The sequence below is a fragment of the Ochotona princeps genome, chromosome 29, assembly GCF_030435755.1.
Source record: "Ochotona princeps isolate mOchPri1 chromosome 29, mOchPri1.hap1, whole genome shotgun sequence".
Taxonomy (NCBI): Eukaryota; Metazoa; Chordata; class Mammalia; order Lagomorpha; family Ochotonidae; genus Ochotona; species Ochotona princeps.
In genome coordinates, this window is record NC_080860.1 from 13,319,977 (window position 1) to 13,336,297 (window position 16,321).

Genomic DNA, 16,321 nt, shown 5'->3' on the forward strand with positions numbered 1-16,321 from the left:
TAAAAAATCATTTCTGTCTTTGAATTGATAATTTTGTGTGATGAGTTATTATCTTGATACTGCCCTTGAACTCACGAGGCATAACTTCCTTTAGTTTTTTTTTTTCATTTGATTTGAAAGGGAGATAGAGGGACACACACACACAGAGGGAGAGAGAAAGGGGGAGAGAGAGAGAGAGAGAAAGAGAGAGAGAGAGAGAAAGTGCTCCCATTCACCGGTTCACTTCCCTTAATGCATATGATAACCAGGACTATACCAATCATAAGTCAAAAGACTAAAACCCTCCCACTCCAGTCTCCTGTGTGGGTGGTGGGGATCCAAGCACTCAAGAGTAGACATTAGCACGAACCTGGACTCCGAAGCAAAGTTAGGACTCAAGGCCGGGCACTCAGATATGAGCTGTGGGCCTCCTGAATAACATCTTCACCACCCAAACCCATCCTCCCATCACAGCAGCCCTGAAGTCTTTGCTAAGTCCGGAATGGGAACTCACAAAGACGGCTCTAACAATCAATTCCCTCCCTCGCATATAGATCCCGATTCCAGCCTTATGTGTGTCTTGTGGCTTTTGTTGAACACCGCAATCTGAGGTGTTCATTTTCTCCACTCCACTTGGGGAATCTGCCTTCCCCTCCGAGCCCCAATGGTGAGGTGGAGTGAGGGGTGGGGACCATGGACAGCTGCATTCTCTTTGGCCAAGTTCTTGGCTGATTTCACAGCTGGCTTCTCCTGCTTGCCCTGGCATGCACAGCCCTAGCGGCCTAATGGTTTCTTACATTCTCCTGATGGACCTGGATGTGGGTTGAGGCCTGGACTCCTCATTCAGGTCCTTCCTTTGTAGCTGCCCCATTCACATGTTTTCTGCCTGAGCATACAACCTCATATTCAAGTGAAGATGTGTCGCTAGCTAGGTTCCTCTTCGGTGGCTCTTGTTGTGTGTGTGTGTGTGTGTGTGTGTGTGTGTGTTTAGCCTTGAGCCAGAAGTGAATGGGATTATATGAAGTTCCAATGGCTATTCCACTTTCTACATCTCCTTCTTATTTGTTCATAGCCTGTTACTTGCCTCCATAAGGAAATACCCCCAAGCTTAGTTGTGCCCTTCTCCATTTATCGGCCACCAGGATGACTGCTCTTCCCCACAGTGCCTCCCTCCCAGGCATGGGTTTTTCCCACACTTGGCTGTATAGGAGCGAGCCCTCTCTCTGCTAAAAAAGCTGCCGGTTCCCATAGCTTGCCTCACCATGAGAGGACCAGACAGTGGCACAGCTGGGGAGAGGGAGGTGCAGGAATGGGAGACCCTTGGTCAAGATGGCTACAAATTCCCACTGCCCCTTCCTTCTCTCGAGTAAATGATTTTCCAGTGGTTGCATCTCTTTGTTCAGTCTCCATGGCTCTGAGCATGCTTTTTGGGGAAAATGTGTCTGCTTCTTATCCTGGAGGGGAAGGAGGAACAAAGATTCACTAGGGTCCTTCTTCTACCCTTTCTCTCTCATTCTTACAAGCTGCTTTTATGATCTCAGTAACATCCCCACCCCCTCTTCTTAGGGTGTGTATCATTCCTAGAAAAGGAAATCAGACAGGACGAGCCTGCTCATGTTCACACAGCTGGTGAGGAGTGAACCTGAGCTGCATGCCAGTGCTAGAGGAAGGAGAACAAGTTCAGAAGTCAAGTCCCTGGATCTGGAGGTCTCAGTGTCCTCTCCCTGGACACATGGACTTAGCTAAGTCTTTCCATCCAGCCTCAGTTTTGATTTCCATGAAATGGGGATGAAGGAGTAGCTGTTGCAGAGATTTCAAAGCAAGAGTAGTTATTCTGCACAAAGTGCTTGGCTCAGAACTAACACTCAAAAACAGACTGAAGCAAGATTAATGGCTAACTTTTTGTTCACAAAAAGTGGCACCCACAGAGGGGCAGGGGCCTTTTGAGATACCAACATCCCATGTCAGGATGCCAGGGTTCAACCCCCCAGTTCTATCTTTTGGTTCTAGACACTTGCTAGTACATACCCTGGGAGGCAGTGAGCAACACCTAAGCAGTCCAATTCCTGCCACTCCCTTGGGAGCTTTGCACTAAGATGGATACTGATTCTGTTGTGGGCATTCAGGGAGGGGGCCAGCAGATGGAAGCTGTCTGTCTGTCTCTCTTTTTCTCAAATAATGGTAATCATCATCATCATCATCCCCTCCAACTCACTAGGGCAAAGATGTGGAATCAGTTGTATAGATGATTAGATAAAGAAAATGTGGGAAAGCTACACAATGAAAAATGAGTCACCATGAAAAGAATAAAATTATGGTGTTTGCAACAAAATGGGTGGAACTGGAGATCGTCATGCTAAGTCAAATAAGCCAGACCCGAAAGACAATTATTATACCTTTTTCTCTAACTTATGAAAGTGAATATATATAAAGTATAAAAAAATGAAATTTCTACTGAATGGTACCCCCTACCAGATTTCTGTGCATTTAATGTAGCTTACAAAATTTTTCATGTTATAGATTCCTAGTTTCGTTGCCTTGGAGTCAGATGTAACTTTTAATATGATTTCCATTTTTATATTAAAAAGCAGCATTCCTAGATCAGGGAAATAATCCCTGATTACTTGGAAAGTTCTTAATTGACAGAAAAGCCAAATCTACAAAGAGGTGGTCAAGGATGCAATCTCTTGTGGTCATTGGATTCTTGCTGGGTTTCCTTTCCTTTGCTGGCTGTTGAACAATGGTTATACTTTATTGAGGTAAACGAATCGTGGATGTTTGGCCCAAAGAAGCAGTGATTTCCTATGGTTCAATCTCATCATCATGTTACTGAGGATAACCATACCTGTGGTTAAGAATGACGTCATTGACAGAATTCTTTTCCTGGATGCTCAGTCCTCCTTAGGGTGTACGGTCCAGGTAACAGTCATCAGCATCACTTGGCTGATGAGAAAGAGGGGCTTAGGACTTCACTTTCTGGGATTGAGAGTCTTCTCTGAAAAATGGGGCAAGCAGAATGGTGTCCGTGTCAGGGGTTGCAGCCACGGCTTAGCACAGATAGCTGAAGGGGCCTACAAGCACGAGGAAGCAGAGGGGATGCCTCAGTTACTGTGGTGCTTTGGAGGTGTGCTTTTGCCAGAAACGGGAGCTTGCTTTCCAAGTTCTGTTGGCCTTCTGCTAGGTTCAGTTCAAACAGAGATGGCTATGGTGTTGGAACCGCTTCTAACATCCATGGAACATGTACTGTTGTTGAGGGATGGCACAAAGGCCTCCACCTGCTATTTCTCCAAACGGCTTTGTCTCTCTGGTAGACTTGGAATCATTTCCCTGGCTATAGATTTCATTTTTTTTTTTTAAATTCCATCTGTCTTATTTTCAGCTGATTTTTTTATTGTGTTTTCATTTTGTGCAGAGAAAAAAAAGACATTATATTTGGGTATATATTGGCTTTGTGTGTTTCTGCCTCCTCCAGCTCCCTATGAACATTTTTGGGCTGAATTATAATAAGTGAAGCCACTAGAATTTTGGAGAGATTCCATTCCAGGAGGTCAGAAAAGAATTTTTCCTCCCAGATTGCAGGCTTGGACCAGACTTCCAATAAGCAATTTTTGGAGAAGGGGGATATTTGAGGAAGTTTTTCAGCGATGCTGTTGACCCAACGAATGGATTCCTATCTCTACCATGGACTCCACAGGTTCATAATACGTTTTGCTTCTGAAGTGGTGCAATTACTTTTCTGACAGCTGATTCTGAAAATAGATGCTGCGATTCTTGCTGAATGGATAGATCAGTCGGGGCAGGGGTAGGGTGGGCTGTATGGTCTCTGTTGAACTGAGGAATTAGAAATGGAATTTGTGCCTGCTTCACCTCCACCCCCACTGGGTCACTCCTGCGTGGGTGGGCCTTCATGCAGTCAGCTTATTCATTCATGCACTACAGAGTGTATAGTACAGTGGAGGAGAGAAGCAATGTAGGAAACACCTCTTAAACACGAGAGGTGCTCGCTGCTGTAAACTAGGTCAAGCCAGCGAGGTTAATGGCCGTACCATTTATTTAGCAAATATTTATGCTGGTGGAGCTGACGCTGGCAAACCCACCAAGCGAGGCGCAGAAGGCTGACAAGGCTGTCACGGGCAGCTGAGTGACACACTGAGGAATTTCTCATGCCCTCGGGACCTGGGCACGGGCAGTCATTGGAGACACAGATGTCGCAGTGTGGCCAGACTAACTGCAATTACGAGCTGCCTCTGTTCTGCATGTAGATTTGGAGACAGGCCGTGCTCTAGGGCTGGCGGCATTTGCGTTTGGTGTATCTGGTTGTGTTAGAACAGTCTTGGCCACCTGGGCACCTTCACACTGTGGTGTAGCTGTCAGTCACGGGCATCCTCACAAGGACCCCTCCCCTTGCCCCCGCCTCCGCTGTGTCCAAGCTGGAGCTATACTCCTGTGAGACACAAACTCCCTGTTTTCCCCTGGCCACCACCACTCTACTTTCTGTGCCTGAGTTTGTCACCCTGGGTACCTCACTTAAGTGGAATCAATAATGCTCACCCATTTGTGGCTGACTTACTTCATTTAACATAACACCCTCCAAGTTCATTCATGTTGGAGCTGGGTTTATAGTTGCCTTCGCCTTTTAGGCTGACACATACTCATTTTAATTAAAAATATATTTTATTTGAAATGGGGTGGGCGGGGGGAGATCTTCCATCCACTGGCTCATCTCCCAAATGGCTCCAGTGGCTAGAGCTGGCCAGGGCAAAACCTGGACCCCAGAACTTCATATAAGTCTCCAAAATAGGTGGCAGAGGTTTAAGCACTTGAGCCATCATCCACTACCTTCCCAGGCGGGGAACTGATTGGAAGTGGAGCAGGTGTCAGAGATGGTAGTTTAGCTTGCTTTGCTTTAATGCCAACCCCATAGCCCCTGCTTTCATGCATGGCTGGACCGCATGCTGTTTATACATTCCTCCAGTGATGCACATTCGTTTGTTAGCACTGCTTGGCTGTTGTGAACAGTGGTGCCATGACCATAGGTGTCCATATACCTCCTCCAGACTCTGGTCTCAATTATAGCACGGGTAATGTACCTGAAGTGGAATGGCTGGATCATTTGATCATTCCACGTTTAATACTCTAAGCAACTGCCATGCTTTTTTAAATTGCGAAACAGCTCAATTTTTCATATGGTTTTGAATCTGTGATGTTTTCCCCTCTATAAAATGGGAAGTCAGTAGATGGTGACCTAAGTACTTATGTCCCTGCCACTCATGGGAGAGACTATGATGGGATTTCTGCCTCTTGGTTTCAGCCTGGTCCAGCTCAGCTATTGCAGCCCTTTGGAGAATGAGCCAGCAGATGGAAGAGCTCTCCCTCTCCTCTCTCTCGCTATTTCTCTGCCATTCAAATAAATAAGCATATCTTAAATTTTTTTTCTCACGCAAAGTTACTATGGGTATGAAATAACTTGGTATCTGTGAGGGCCCCCATCAAGTGGATGGTACACAGCAGGTGGATGGTACCCAGCAGGTGCTCAGCATAGGCTCACCTTCTACATTTGCCTAGGCTAGGTAGGGCTCTGTGGATTTAAGCTCTCAAGCTAGTACATGGATCTTCTCTCTCCCCAGTGCCTCATCCACACAAAGTGAGCCTGACTCTTCGCTTTAGAATCCTCCCACCTTCCCTCTGTCTGCTCTTCCAATTGCTCTTTCCCCTCTTCTCTTCCTCCCCTGCCAGGTGGTCGAGGAGCTCCTGCAGAGTCTGGACCTGGAGAAGAAGGCCGTGGCCTTGGGACACAGCCAGGTGAGTCGTGCCCAGCAGGGACCCAGAGGGGTCTTAATTCTTGTCCTGTCGTGGTTGTCTGTGATCTCTGTGTGTCTCCCCCATCCATCTTAAATGACAGAAGCTTGCAGAATCCGGGGAAGGTTATCACTTGTAATGCATTACAATCCCAAGAGCCCCACTGGTTTGGAAGAATTAACCTTTTCAGTCTCAGAAAATGCTGTCCTCACCCCCTTCATTCAGAGCCTTGTGATTTCTGCTTTGTAATGAATGATGATGCAGCCACAGTCGTAGCTGATTGGCAGCAGCAACTGTAAGAAGGGGCTTCAGAGCATGGCCTGTGATTATTTGAGTGGAGGAAAATAGCTTTTGCAGAACTGGTGTTGAGCCAAAAACTCTTCCAAAGGTACTTGAATGTATAGAGAAGAATTTCCTGCTTTCCTCCTAGGAGGTTACTTTAAACGGCTTGAGAAAAATAGAATGAATTATGTTTATTTTGGTGCGAAAGATTCTGAAGTGCATACCTACAAGATCTCCCATGTGGGTGGCAAGAACTCGTCGACTTGAGCTGTCACCACTTCCTCCCAGGGTCTGCATCAGAAGATGCATGGTGACTCAAAGGCTAATCCTCCACCTGCAAGCACCAGCATCCGACATACACAGGTTTGTGTCCCAGCTGCTCCAGTTCCAATTAGTATCCTGCTAATGGCCTGGAAAAGTATCAAAGGTGAACCAGGTTCTTGGGTCTCTATATCCATGTGGGAGACCTGATAAAAGCTCTTGGCTCCTGGCTTCAAATCTGTCATGGCCCATTTAGGGAGTGAACCAGTAGATGAAGAATCGGCATCTCCTTCTCTCCATAAGCCTGCTTTTCCAGTAAAAATAAATATATATGGATTTTTAAGTAGAAAGTTGGAATCAGGAGTCAGAGTTGAAAATCAAACCCAGATATTCTGTTGTGGAATGGCCAGTGGCCTTAACCACTAGGTTGCACAGCTTCTCCCCAGCATACTCATTACACATAAGGTCTGTGTCCTGGGTTGAGAAAGTTGTCCTCCAGTCCCAGGGACCTCATCGTTTTCATCGACTTAGCAGTTCCCAAGGTCAAGTCCCTGGACCACCCTTAGCCTTGCCCTAGAGTTTACCAGAAGCATGTCTTCTCAGACATGGTAAGTCGGAAGCTCTAGGGTAGGCCCTAGCAGCCAGTAAGGTCAGAGCCCTCTCTTTCCTCTCTATGTGATTCCAGTGCAGTGCTCGAGTCTGTGATCCTCTGGCCTGGAAAATCACTCCATTAGATCATGAATGTAAAAATCAGTCCCTAGGAGCCCAGAAGCTGCTGCAGAGCCAGGAGGACAACAGAATACATTTACTACCTAGTGGTTTGCAGGGGCAACAGCAAGGAATCTGTAAGCCTAAACATTCTGGTCAGAAAGCATCGTTTTTTTTTTTTTTTTTTAAAGATTTATTCGTTTTTATTGGAAAGGCAGATTTACAGAGAGAAGCAGAGACAGAGAGGAAGATCTTCCATCCCTTGGCTCACTCCCTAAGTGTTCACAGTGGCCAGAGCTGAGCCTATCTGAAGCCAGGAGTTTCTATGTCTTACCACAGGTACAGGGTCCCAAGGCTTTGGGCCATCTTCTACTGCTTTCCAGGTCACAAGCAGGGAGCTGGATGGGAAGTGGAGTCACTGGGACACAAACCGGCACCCATCTGGGATCCTGGCATGTGCAAGGTGAGGGCTTAGCCGCTGAGCCATCACCAGGCCCAAAGCATCACTGTTATTGTGGAATTGTGGATTCTCACCACAAAACCCTCACAAGGCAGTTGGGGTCAGAGTATCCTTTTGGGAAACTGGGCTCTAACCAGAGCAAATTTCATGTGGTTGGGCACTGCAGGGTCTTGAAGCCAATTAGACTGGAGGTTTTGGAAAATGGGGGGGAAGGAAAAGCTTCAGCTCTTCCTCATCACTGGAGCAGTTTCATCTCCCCACTTCTCACTGTCCTCACTTGCAGAATGAAGTCATTCCTCCCTAACCGGCCATGTTGGCTGTGGGAAGCTGTACCTTGTCATTGATCGGGGGCCCTGGCACGACTGGGCTGAATGCTTTCATGAGTGGGGCAAGATGTTTATCAAATAGGATGACATTTTAAAGCAGAAGAAATCAAACTCCTCTCCCAGATAAAATTCACTGAGAAGAACTGATTTCTGTGAATCCAGAAATGGGAGCTATCGTCTTATCAGATTTATAAAAACAAACGACAACCAAAAAAAGCCCTTGGCTTGTGGCATTATTTTTAGAGGAAAACCAGCATGCATAGTGGTGGTCCCTGTGGATTCTTTCAAGGCAGCAGTGTTAAGGGTACCATGTTCTGTTTGTGGCTGATAAGCAGCAGGACCCATGGAAAGCGAATCATTTAGACTGTGTGTGTGTGCTTTTTTTTTCAGCCCCCAGAGTTTTATCAATGCTTATGTTGGGGGAAGAAGGGGATGTGAGGTGACATTTATGGAAAAGGTGTGATGCCCCAGATAGACTTACAGTGGGCAATATGCTCCTCAAAGGCGAAACAGACAAAAAAAAATTGAGATAAGATGTGGACTGACTCGCAACCTGCGTATGGCGGTTTCCAATTATCTTTTTTAATGAAAGCTTCATATTTAATCCATGCTGCTGTTGGCAGCTGCTGCCACCTATTGTAATAGACGAACTGGCGCTGTATCACTTTGATTATTGATTTTTTTTTTAAACAGCAGTTGTTGGGATTCACTAGCTTGTGAAATTAATACAGTCATTATTGAGGCAATGTGATAGGTCATGAGTCAATCGTACCTTCATTTCAATCAGGCTGATTGTCTTTGGTGGTCTGGGCCGATAGGAAGTGTTTCATAAAGCCATGCAGGGCTGGAAACCGAGTTAGCACCGATCAGGAGACCTCATTTTCATTTCTTCACCCGCAAGAGGGTGACCATGGGATTGGCCGAGTGGCCTCGGTGACTGCAAATGGGCTTAGGGTAATGGAGAATCGATTGAGACCCTTTGTTCCACCTGGAATCAAATTGCCTTAGAACCACAAGCATCGGGTGTTTGTGTTATAATGAACAAGGAGAGCAAGGCTCCTGCTAAAGCCGAGAACAGGTGCAGGAGCTGCAAACCAGGGGAGCTAGGCTCCAGCCCCGGCTTCGCTGCTCCTTGGCCATGTGGACCCAAGTCCACAACACAACCTACCTGTCCCCAAAAATTCCTTAGAGGGGCGTTTTGAGCACTAATGTGGCCGTGGAAGGAAAGATTTTGGACAATGCAAGAGTGTATTTCAAAAAGTTCTGGGATAATTTAAATTAAAAGAGAAGCTTGGGAGGGTATTTGGTCCAGCAGCTACCGCAGTGCTTTGGAAGTCTGCATGGCACATCAGAATGCCTGATTCCAGTCCTGGTTGCCCTGATTCTGATACAGGTCCTGTTGGTGTACACCCTGGAAGGTAGTAGGTAGTGGCTCAAGTACTTGGGTCCCTGTCGCTCACGTGGGGAACCCAGATGTCTCAGCTTAGTGCAGTCCTGGATGATCTGGGCATTTGGGGAATGAATCAGCTGATGAAAGATCTTTCTTATTCTCTCTCTCTGCTTGTCAAATAAATTGAAAAAAAAAATGAAAAAGGAAAGTTAGCATCTGTTGAGAAAAATTACTGAATTAACAAACTAATTGAGCTTGGTGTAAGGAGTTTGAAATTCACATGTACCAGGGGTTCTCAAAGAGTTCCTGGAAAATACATATTATGAAAACATTATGCATGGGTTTTTAGAGATCGTTTTTTAATTCCCTGCTTTTCTCATGGATGCTTTGCAGCATCCTCATGGATGTGCTACAAATGTTAATGATGTTCAGCAGAAGCTGGAATCTTGTCTGGAGTCAAGTAAATTCTGGTGCCTTTTTTAGCCTTAATTTCTCCATCCATAAAATGGAAGGGTCATCTTCACTACTCCAAAAAGATTGTGCAAACGGCACTATAAAGCTCACACATTCATGCCGTTGTTTTCAAAAATAAATTGCATTTTCATGACCATTTCGAGAACCTCTTGTACATATGGGTTTCAAAAACTTTTTACGTCAAAATGAGTTCATCTTTTTTTAAAAAAGATCTATTTATTTTTATTGGAAAGGCAGCATTTACAGAGAGGGGATACAGACCTTCTGTCTTCTGGTTCACTCCCCAAAGGGTCACAATGGTCAGATCTAAGCCGATCTGAAACCAGGAACCAGGAGCTTTTTCTGGGTTTCCCACATGCATGTGGGGCCTGAGGACCTGGGTTGTCCTTTGTTGCTTTCCCAGGCTGTTGGCAGGGAGCTGGATTGGGCAGTAGAGTAGCCAGGACAAGAACTGGTACACATATGGGATGCTGTCACTGCAGGCAGAGGGTTAGCTGCTTATGCCACAGTGCTGGCCCTGAATTTATCTTTGAATTTTCATTTCCACTGAGATTTTCGAGCTACTCTATGCATGCAAAGGGCTTTACCTCTGGGTCCAGTGGTGGTTTCATACAGTTGCAAAATGCAGTGAGAGTTTCCTACATTTTAACTAGCCCTTAATTGACAGTGTGTGGCTAGTTACCACAGAACTGTGGCATGGCTGGAGAGAAACTGGCACCTCTGGGGTTAGAAACCACATTGACAAAGAAACAAAGCTGAGCTTACCAGTCAGCAGGAAGGCAGCTTTGCAGCAACTTTGCTTCTTGGGTGGCCCCAAACTCTTGGATGCCCCAGGATCTTGGTAGGAGTAGAACTGCTCCCCCACAATTTGAGGTTCTCTTAGGCAATGCTTTATTGCAAAACCCCAGGATTGTTGGTCTTTGTGTGTTGTTGACAGTCAGTCCTGGGTCTCACCTCCCTTTTGTGGGTTCCACAGCATCTCTGTAGGGGGTGGGGGGTGGAGGGAGGACCGAGGAGGCATTGGTCATACCCCGCAGAGGCCATCATCCATTATAGATGAACCATGCTGAGACTTCATGTACCTTGGGCTGGGGCAGCAAGCCCGTGGCTGGCATGAGCCCACCCCTGTTCTCCGCAGACCAAGGAAAGCTGCCCTCTGCTCCCATGCTTGTTTCTGTTGCTGCTGCCCCTCCTGGTTACGCTCCATCCAGGTCTTTCTCTGATGTCTACCAGTGCTTATTTTTCTAAGCAGTTTGGAATACATTCACCCAAACTTGATCCCAAGCCAGTTGATTTTGACCTCCCCTGGGGTGAGGCCTGGGAATCTGCATCGACTACACTGTCTTAGAGATGCTAAGGCCAGTTTGTCCTAACAATGATTCTCAAACTGACCTGCACATGTGTCTGCTGGGGGTTCGTGGTAATCTGCAGATTCTATGCCACAGAATGCAAGATACTGCATTCCTGCCTACACTGAAGGCACATGAGCCAGGGTGAGGTGTCAGGAACTAGAGGAAAGGAGAGGAGCCCTCAGGAGACATCAGGCGTTGGTCCTGTAGACTCTCATTAAATGGCAGAAACCCACCAGCATTGCAGGTTAGGGGGATGGAGCTAGGGTGTGAATTGCAAGCCTTCCCCATTGCAGGCAATCTGATGGAGCAGAGGAGTCACCTACGGCCTTTCCCTTACCAGGTATTCCTCAAGGCAGGGGTGATCTCCAGGTTGGAGAGGCAGCGGGAGAAGCTGGTGTCTCCGAGCATCGTCCTCTTCCAGGCAGCATGCAAGGGCTTTCTGTCCCGCCAAGAGTTCAAGAAGCTGAAGGTACTGCATGGGGCTCACCTGGGGGTTCTGAGCCAACAGGTCTGGGGCAGGCATGAAGGCTCATGTGTTTCCCGTGGCGAGGTCAGTGCTGCCAGGCTGGGCGCCCACCCCGTGTAGCAAGACCCTTGGCCAGGGACTCCTGACGAGCATCGTCATTTGTTCTAGCACTTGACTTTGAATGACCAGTCTAGATTGGCCTCAATTTAGATCAGCCAAGGCTGTGGAGCGATTCGTGGTGACAAACCGTCTCATCTCTGGAAGAATTTACCCTTGTGGGTCAGAGATGGGGCAGGGGCAGATCTCAGCCCCTGTGGCCTTTAGGTTACCATCTTCTGAAGTCTCCAGGGCTGCATTTCCTGTATAGCAGAGAGAGAAGTGCACAGCTGTGGGCTAAATGATACAGATATTTGATTCCCCACTTAGCTTTTGGCAGCTGGATGAAGGTGAAACGAGGGGGGAATAGAAGTACGCTTAATAAAGTCCATTGTACAAAGTAACTGCTCCGTGAACCTTAGTTGTCCTGTGTCACTTTAGTATTGTCATTATCGATTGCTGCGACCCCCGGAGTAGTGTTTCTTTACATAGGTATTCAGCTTTTTGAGAACTGGTGAACTCAAGTGTGCCTGCTTGGCAATGCAGGAAAAGGTGCCAAGTAATTAGGTCATGAACACACTATGGGCAGTCCTACTGGAGCACTGCACTTAGCTAACGGACACCAGGGGTGACCTGGAGTGGAGGTGAAGAATAAGCCTACAGCCAAGCCGCCAAGGTTCAAGTTGCGGCTCTACCAGGGAGAAGCTGGGTGTCACTGGGCAGGTAACTTGACTTCTCTATGCCTCACCCCCATTTCTCCATCAAGCATTATAATCACACCCATGATTATACTGTGATTATACTGTGGTCCCTGGACCAGCAGCCTCAGCATCCCCTGGACATGGGTTAGAAATGTGGGTACTCGGGTCATGCATCCCAGGTGGACTGTAATCCGGGCCTGCTGGGGAGGAGGCTCCTCAGTAGAAGCTAACAGGGTTGTTCTGGATGTTTGCTTCCTGCAGGCAATGGCAGGAATTAGGTTTTACCTGGCCAGTTCCTCACCTTATGATATGTTCTTCCATATGACATTTTCTACACTTCCTCCCACTATTGGTGAGGCAAGACTCAAGGATGGCAGTGTACCTGGGGCAAAGAGCCTGACTCTATGAAGAAGGCTTTGTTTTTTGGGGGAGGGGTGGCAGCTAGGAGGGTGAAATGTCACTCAGAGCTTCCCCCTGGGACAGAAGCCTGCCTGCCCCACCCGTTCTGCCCCTTCCTGCCTCCTCTCCTTCCAGCCTCAGCTGGGACACTCATGTCTCATGTCTCCCTTCTCCTCCTGACAGATCCACCGACTGGCAGCCAGGTGCATTCAGAAGAATATGGCTGTGTTCCTGGCGGTCAAGGACTGGCCATGGTGGCAGCTCCTTGGCTCCCTCCGGCCCCTGCTGAGTGCCACCCTTGGACATGAACAGCTCCGAGCCAAGGAGGTCAGTCCACACTGCAGGCAGGGCCCAAAGTGGCAGTCCTCTCCCTTCCTATTAACAACTCTCTCCCACCTGTCCTTCATGCTTTCAGCATGGAACCACCCTCGCCCCCTCCCCGTACCCCCAGTGTGGATATTTCTCGATCTGGGGGTGCTCAGCCCAACAGCCCTTGGTGCCCCTTCTGCGTGTTCCTCTTCTCCCATCAGCATGGACCCTTGCCCATTTGCAGCCTTGCTGTTCCCTGGGTGAGGGGTGCTGGCTAGGTGCATGCTCGCCACCCGGGGTTCAGGAACGCTTATGACTCCATCCCCCCAGGGACTCAATGCTGTGACCTTTGAGGCTTTGCTTTTCTTAACTCCCAGGTAAACACACCCTTCCATCCTGCTGCCACTCACTTTCTGACAGGTTTCTTGTGTACGCTTCCTCTTGGTTCATTTTGTAAAAATGAGCAAATACACACATACTCTTCTTTCTTGCATTAAAAACTAGGTTACCTTACAAATGGAACACATTGAACCTGAAAACCTCACCCAGTAAAGTCTAGACAAATATTCCCAAGTTCCCAAAACTCCGACAGCCAAAGCACTTCACTCCCCCAAGTGCTGGTTGATCAGCCTCTTTTTTCATTCTATTTTAATGGGCACATAATAATTGTATATATATTTTTTAAGGGTAGAATATTAATATTTCAATATTTCAGGATTCTTCAAAAAGTTCATGGGAAAATGGAATTAAAAGATGAGTTTATTTTGGTGTAAAAGTATCTGAAATCCATGTATAATGGTGCTCATTGTCTATGAAATTTCTGAAGGCTCCTTGTATATTTGCAGTGACTGAATCAGTCGAATTGACAAATCCATCACCTCAGGTGATTTGTGTGTGCATGGCAAAAATGTCTGAAGTCACCTTTTTAGCACTGCTGAAATACACAACACAGGTTGATTAATTCAGTCACCATCCCCCGCAACAGAAACCCAAAGCATCTTGTTCCCAGTTTCAACTTTTTATCCATGGGTCACTCCTTTATTTTAATATTTATTTGCAAGTCAGAACTGCAGAGAGAGAAAGATTTCCTACTTGCTCATTTACTCTCTTCTGCTCCCTCAGTGACCACAACAGCTGGGGCTGGGCCAAAAAGTTTCTTGTAGGTCTTCCACATGGGTGACAGGGGCTCGAGCACTTGGGCTATTCTCCGTTGCTTTTCCCAGGCCGTTAGCAGGGAACTGGATTGGATATGGAGCAGCTAAGACATGAACTGGCACTCAGATGGCATGCTGGCATTGTAGGTGGCAGCTTTACCCACCATGACAGGCTTCTACTCCCTCCCCTCCACTGCAGATCATGCTTAACACCAGGGAACTACGCACCACTGGTTCATCCAGAATGGCCTCTGTTAAGGTGTTTCCTTTTTGTAGGAGGAGCTTAGAGCACTAAGACAGAAGCTAGAAAAATCGGAGAAACTGCGAAACGAATTCCGGCAGAGCACGGATCTGTTGGAGAGCAAGGTACTCCTGTCCGTCCTAGTGGGCCCCTGTGTGGGGGAGGTCTGTTTTCGGGGGAGGGCATGATGGCATCGCTGCTGTACTAATTGTTCTGCAAGCATAGTTCACATTTCCTCTGGGGCACGATGCTGTGATCATACCCATTTACAGAGGGAGAAACTGAGATCCCGAGGCCACACGACCAACAACTATAGACCTGAGATCCAAACCCATGTCCTCTGGTCCCAAAGGAAAATTTTTCTCTTCTTTTGTTTTCAAATATTTGAAAGTCAGGGATGGAAGGAGGAGATCCTCCATTTGCTGATTCACTCTTCAGACAGTCACTATGGCCAAGACCGAGTCAGAGCCAAAGTCAGGAGGCAGAAACTTCATCTCCCACGTGGGTGGCAAGGACCCATGGGCTTGGGTCGTCTTCTTCTGTTGTGGAGCTGCTGGGACATGAATGGATTATCACCTAGGCCGGCAGAGTGCCAGGCAGTGGCTTTACTCACTGTGCTATGACACTGGCCCCAAGTGAAAATTGTCTTCAGTCACAAAAATCCAATGACAAATTTGACTATACTGCAGTAGTAAACCTCTGTTGATCCAAGCATGAAATGAAGGCGCTGTGTACTTAAAACTGAAATATGTGATATATACATGTGGCAGAAAGCATTCAGAACATGTAAAGACCTTCCTTCAATCAACTGGGACACATACTCCCTAGAAAAAAAGCATGAGCCAATTGAATGAATAGGCACTTCCTAAGGGGAGGAGGGCTGGGGCCAAGAGTCCAAATGCTCCTTAATTCACTTGGCCATTTAGCTCATGAAACGAGGCCTAGCCAGGCATGGATTCCATTTTTTTAAACTGAAAAATAGTTACATTTAAATTTCGTTTCCCATTAACCCTTTTAAAAATTTACCTATTTATTTGAAAGTTAGAGTAACAGAGAAAACAAAACAGAGAGAGAGAGAGAGAGAGAGAGTGCTTCGGTTCACTGGTTGATCCCCAAAATGGCTATAATAGCCAGTGTTAGGCCAGGTCAAAGCCAGGAGCCAGGGAGTTTCTTCTGGGTTTCCCATGTGGGTACTGGGGCCCAAGGGCTTTACTGTTTTCCCAGGAGTGTTAACGAGGGACTGAATCATAAATGGAGGACCAGGAATACCAACAGACACTCATATGGAATTCCAGCACCACTAGGCTACAGTACTGGCCCTCCACAAACCTTTAAAAGATTTTTAAAATCAATTTGAGGGAGAGAGAAAGAAAGAGGAAGAATTGAAGAGAGAGAGAGAGAGAAAACAACAGATATAGAAAACTCCCTCCTGGTAGTGCACTCCCTGAGAGCCCACCGTGGCTGGGCTGGTCAGGACCAAAGGAAGGAGCTGAAAACTTAGTGCAGGTCTCCCACACGGTAGGAACCTAGTTACCTGAACCATCCCCTACTACCTCCATGGTCTGCATGAGCAGGAATACTAGAGTCAGGGACTGGAAGAGAACACCGATGTGGGTTGCAGGCAACTTAACCATTGGGCTAAATATTCCCCCTCTCTGAGCCTCTTGAAGCACCCTTGTATACTGCAGAATCTTAGCCACGTGTCTGTGAAGACAAGCGCGTTGCAGCCACGTTTGTCACATGGGAGGAAAGCAAATACCCAAAGGACTCTATCAGTGGAATGGATGAGTTTATTTTGTTACCTGAAAATCTGCATCCCCCAAGGTGACTGGACCAACCTGCAGGCCAAATCCAACCCAACCGCCAGCTTCTTTCCACATGGTTTTACTGGCACACAGCCACACTTGTGGTCTGCTGCCGCTCG

General features: G+C 47.1%; 1 protein-coding gene across 1 annotated transcript in view; it reads left to right on the forward strand.

Moving 5' to 3' along the window:
- MYO18B (myosin XVIIIB) overlaps positions 1-16,321 on the forward strand; it is a 206,512-nt gene that overhangs the window by 72,914 nt on the left and 117,277 nt on the right. Inside the window, 4 exon segments of the mRNA XM_058656733.1 lie at positions 5,716-5,781; positions 11,372-11,500; positions 12,877-13,020; positions 14,433-14,522. Coding sequence (XP_058512716.1) covers positions 5,716-5,781; positions 11,372-11,500; positions 12,877-13,020; positions 14,433-14,522 — 429 coding nt within the window.